We start from the raw sequence: 5,000 nt of genomic DNA on the forward strand, positions 1-5,000 counted from the left end.
CAATAACAGACTCCTAATGAAACAGACCCCCAAACACTCAATTCAGAATGAGTAAAAGAGTGAGAGAGAAAGAAAGAAAGAGAGAGAGAGAGAGTGGTAAAACGAGAGAGAGAGCGGCCAATTAATCCTCCATACAAGAGAGAGAGAGGAACCATCTGGGTGAGTGTTCCACCTGAGGGCAGTGGGCTTTCCCATTAACCTCTCTTGTTAGGACCATTAAAGACAGACCCTAACAAGCCCCTGTGAGCACTTAGAGCAAGTGCAAAGACCTACACACACACACACACACACACACACACACACACACACACACAGAGAGAGAGAAAAAAATCACACTGTTAGGCTTCCTCTGGGAGCTGAGAACCTTTTAAGTCCATTAAGTCCTCCTGGCTAGAGAGAGAGACGGGGCTGTAACCTAACCACATCAGTCTGGGCCGGGAAGGGAACCCATGGTGTGGCCCAGACGGCTGATGATTTAAGAGACGCATTAGGAAGCGGCTTTGTCTTGGTTCCGCACCGTCTCCTAGCGGTGTGCTACTTACCAGACCCGCTCGGGCTGTAAGCCTATACGGCTGCTGTGGTGGTGTAGATACAGCGTGAACAATCACATTTAATATTCTAATATATTCCGTTCCGTAATACATTCTCTCTAAAAAGGAGTGAAGATGTAATGAGCGGTTAGCGAACATCACTTCTACACCTGCAAACAATGCCATGACTGTGCTTTTGTCCTCGCCTGAATACTATAAAATATTCAAAAGAATAAAGCCTTTGAATTATGTTAGACACACTAAGTGAATGGTTTAAGCAGGTGTTCCACATTCTTTTAGCGTTTTCGGGAAAAAAAAGGCAAATCTAATCAAAAGGTTCCCGGAGTAATGGAAATAAAGGTAGTAGCGAGTGAATGGAGCTGGAGAGCCTCTGTTAATACAATTCCTTTCGACTTCTGGCAAAAGCTCTGCTCTCCTTCGATGCTCTAATCAATGGCTCAAGGCTATCCTCTGGTCTGGTCTGGAGCTGCTCTGGTAGAGCGTTTAGTCAGCTGCAGCTGTGGTGGTGGGTAGAGCAGTGCTTTACCCTGCAGCTCCCATCTCTCCCACAGCTCCCAGGGGCACAGGGTCTTACAGCAGAGGGTTTTAACGCCGAAGCTAACACGCTAACAAGCTAACAGTTGGGACTGTGGTGGTGGTGGAGCGGTGCTTTACCCTGCAGCTCCCATCTCTCCCACAGCTCCCAGGGGCACAGGGTCTCACAGCAGAGGGTTTTAATGCCGAATCTAACAAGCTAACAGTTGGGACTGGATGGGTTGGGGATAGATAGAGGGGTTGGAGGTGGATTTGTGGAGGGATAGCTGTTGGGGTGGCAGAGAAGGACATACGGAGGGGGGGTATGGTTGGGTTTAGGGAAGGACTGCAAGTGGACTGCAGGGGATAACTGTAGGGAAATGATTTTTTCGGTGTCCCTCCGCTTCATTATTCCCAGATGTTCCAGGTAACCCGAAGCGGAATAATCAGAACTAGAATGAGAAGCCAGCGACGGGGACGCTCTAATTATCCACGGGAAAATGGAGCCTTGTTATGGACGTGAATAAAACTTTTAGCGTTACTTTGGGATGGCCATGCCGCGTGGGTGTGTGTGTGTGTGTGTGTGTGTGTGTGTGTGTGTGTGTGTGTGTGCGTATGTGTGTGGGAGGATTTCACAGCCGGGATCAGTCTACTAATGAAGACACATCAAACCCAGAGGAGAAATGGCCAAAGGTATAGAAATGGAAACAGCTTGGGATCAAATATCACTCCATAATCACTCAATAATCCTTGTCCAGCTCCATGTCTCAAGTGCATTAGTGCACACACACACGCACATAAAGTTTACAAAGTATACAAACCACACACAACCCCGCAAAGAAACTGTAGATGACTTGGCAAAAATCACACTCTGAGGTGGCATCATGGACTTCTACTCATCCAGTCCTCCTCACACAAACATATCCATACAGACAAAGGGTGTGTGTGTGTGTGTGTGTGTGTGTGTGTGTGTGTGTGTGTGTGTGTGTGTGGTGGGGTGGAGATGGGGTAGACAAAGTGTGTGTACTCACAGACGGGACAGGGCAGCATTCTTCTGAAACAGCAACTCTGGAAGCTGGTTCAGTTGGTTACGGTTCAGACGCCTGTAAGGAAAAGCATGATTAACTTGCTGTGTGTGTGGTGTGTGTGTGTGTGTGTGTGTGTGGGTGTGTGTGTGTGTACGTGTACGGTGAATCACTTCTACACACTGCAGGAGAACGCTGGGCACAGCCAGAGGCTATTGTATTTCAGCGCTGCATTGAATGTCACATAAATATCGCACTGAAAGTTCAGGGAAATTAAAATTCTAGTCAGACAATGATTTCTGCACAGTGGGCTAGAATGCCCCGAGTATCTCAGGACTGAGTTTCCCATCCTAACACTCACATATTAATACAAAGAAATGATGTTTCTAATCTAGTCAGAGGCATTGGGGAAACAACAATAATATATGTGTTTTGGTTATCTATAAGTCCCCTAAAGATGCAGCAGGTATCTAAACACTAAACACGTACATATTGCATCTTGTCACAAACCCGAAGGTAGTGGCAGAAAAGAGAGTCCACACACGTGTTAAACAGACAACTTAAGTTTTATTATACTAATTAAGCAAATTAAACTAAATAACATATGGATAAGAATCAGTAGTTTATGCCATGAGTGAATGAGTGTAAAATGTATGTTGTATGTGTGAGGGGTGTATGTATGTAGTGTCAAAATAGGAGGCCCAGAACCTAGGTAACCTGAGACCTCACCAAACCCTAGAAGGAAGAAAGGCAAGTGGAAGAGAGAGTGAGCTATGGATACACGCCTCAATATACACCCTCAGCTCCCCAAACCCAGGTGACACTAGTCAGGCTGACGACCCACCCCCTCCGCCAAGGCTCCCGAAGGAAACAGAAACAGCCGACAGGCAGGCAGAGTGGGAGGCGTCACAATGGTGTCACTAACCGACACTGAGGGTGACTGATGAGGCTATGCTAGCCTGCGGCCCACAGCGCTCGGCTTGGCACTGGGAACTACCCCGCCGTAGGACAACTAATGCCCGAGACTGGCAGGGTTTATGCAAATGAAACAATTAAGGAAATTAGGAACAGGCTGTTGTTAATCGCTGTTCGAAAAAAAAACACAGCTTTTCTACCCTCTGAATGCCCCTATTGGAAGCACATGGGGGTGGCTGTCTGTGGGAGGCTGAGAGGCAGGCTGTGCTCAGAGCACACCCACAGCTATAGATATACATAGATATTATAGTATACACATAGCCTATTGAGTTTAGCAAAACAGGCCTTGAGATCTATAATTCTCATAGGTATGACTAGCAGTTCTGTTCTCGCTGAACTGTACATGCTTAGTTGGTGAGTTGTATGCTTTTCAGGCCCCTATGGTTTTCCTAGCAGGAGTCATTCCCAGGTCTGTCTGGCGAGCAGTGTGATTGGGATAGACAGTCTGAGTCTCTGGCTGGGGCTCTGAGTGTGGATGGGGAACAGCAGCAGACTGCATGGGTCATTCCTACCCCTCAAAACCCTCACCACACCCTCACCACACGTTTAGTGACAGACATGAGTGTGTGTCTTATGTGGTACTCACACTCTCTCTCTCACAGACACACACACACACACACTCACACACATAATGTTAATGTATTACTGTGGGTTACAAAACCATATCAAATAGACTCGTTTTATTCATCAACAAACACGTGCGTGTGTGTGTGTGTGCGCGTGCGTGTGTGCGTAAAACGCTTCCATATTGGGGTGTAGTTGGTTGGTTGGTTTGTATTTTCTGACACACTAAACTGACTTGCGGTAAAGTGTGTTTGTCTGCGTGTTACCAGGCTGTTTACAAGCTGTTCAGAGACCCTGGTGTCCCACAGATGAGCCAGGTCTGTGGTGAAGAGGCCTCTTTAAACAGGCTGGTTGTCAGTTCCCAGTCCCCCACGAGAGGGCATTCCTGGCAATAAGAGCTCATAAAACAGCCCAGCCCTCCATACCCCAGTCCTGACTCTTTCAGGCCATGCCAGAAAAAAGACTGGAAGGTTCTACTGTACCTAGTTTCACCACTAAGAAGGGAAAAGCCCCCAAAGACTTTTTTCGATGCTGTCAATGAAGTTATATTTTGTCTGTTTTTACAAGCCCGGTCATCTCGTGACAGCCAGAAAACCCCCCAGTGATACTTACAGCCTCTCCAGCTCCTTCATGTCGTCAAACGCTCCGCGTTCCACTGCTCCGATCTGGTTTTCCATCAGTTGCCTGGAGAGAGAGAGAGGGGGGGGGGGGCGGGGGGGTTAAAGTGGGAGTAGGTGCCACAGCGCCACAGTATGCCCCCTTGTTGAGTGCTCAGTCTGCGGCTAGGTGGGTCAGGCCCCTTGGTGAATGATGTAGGGGGTGGGGAGGGGGGGGGGGGGTTAGTGGGCAGTAGGTAAGGGGAAGCGGGTAGGGATCTGTGTGTTTGGGTGGTTGGGTTGTTTGAGTGGCAAGGCACACTGTACTGGTAGAGTTTTAGTCTTCAGGCTGGCTGGTTGAAAAGTCTCTGGAAGTCGGTTGGTTGAGGGGTTTAGTAGGTAGGGGTGCTAGGGGGGGTAGGGGGTAGGATGCTGGGTGGCGAATGGCGAGTGGGGGGTGAGTGTTAGTCTTCTGGCTGGCTGGTTGAAAAGTCTGTAGAGGTCGGTTGGTTGAGGGATTTAGTAGGTAAGGGTTGCTAGCGGGGTAGGGTGTTGTTGTTTTTTGGGTGGTAAGGCCCCCGGTAGAGTGTTAGATGTCAGGCTGCCTTCCAGCACCCCTGTGGCCCTGGGCGGTGGTGTGGTCCGAGGGCATGCGCTGCTGTGGAATCTTGGCACGGACCGCCCCAAGGGAACTCGGCCAGGGAAGAGTTTCCTCCTAAGGTAGGTTAGTGAGTCAGGCCAGTGTGTTCTGAACTGGAGCTCTTGGTGTGGTCTGC

General features: G+C 48.8%; 1 protein-coding gene across 1 annotated transcript in view; it reads right to left on the reverse strand.

Moving 5' to 3' along the window:
- Window positions 1–5,000, reverse strand: part of slit1a (slit homolog 1a) — a gene marked incomplete at both ends in the record, with an annotated part of 101,018 nt that overhangs the window by 78,063 nt on the left and 17,955 nt on the right. Inside the window, 2 exons of the mRNA XM_080550200.1 lie at window positions 2,096–2,167; window positions 4,241–4,312. Of these exons, the coding sequence (XP_080406326.1) occupies window positions 2,096–2,167; window positions 4,241–4,312 (144 nt within the window). The remainder of the gene's footprint in view (window positions 1–2,095; window positions 2,168–4,240; window positions 4,313–5,000) is intronic.

The sequence above is a fragment of the Nansenia antarctica genome, assembly GCF_963989245.1.
Source record: "Nansenia antarctica genome assembly, chromosome: 1".
NCBI classification, from domain to species: domain Eukaryota; kingdom Metazoa; phylum Chordata; class Actinopteri; order Argentiniformes; family Microstomatidae; genus Nansenia; species Nansenia antarctica.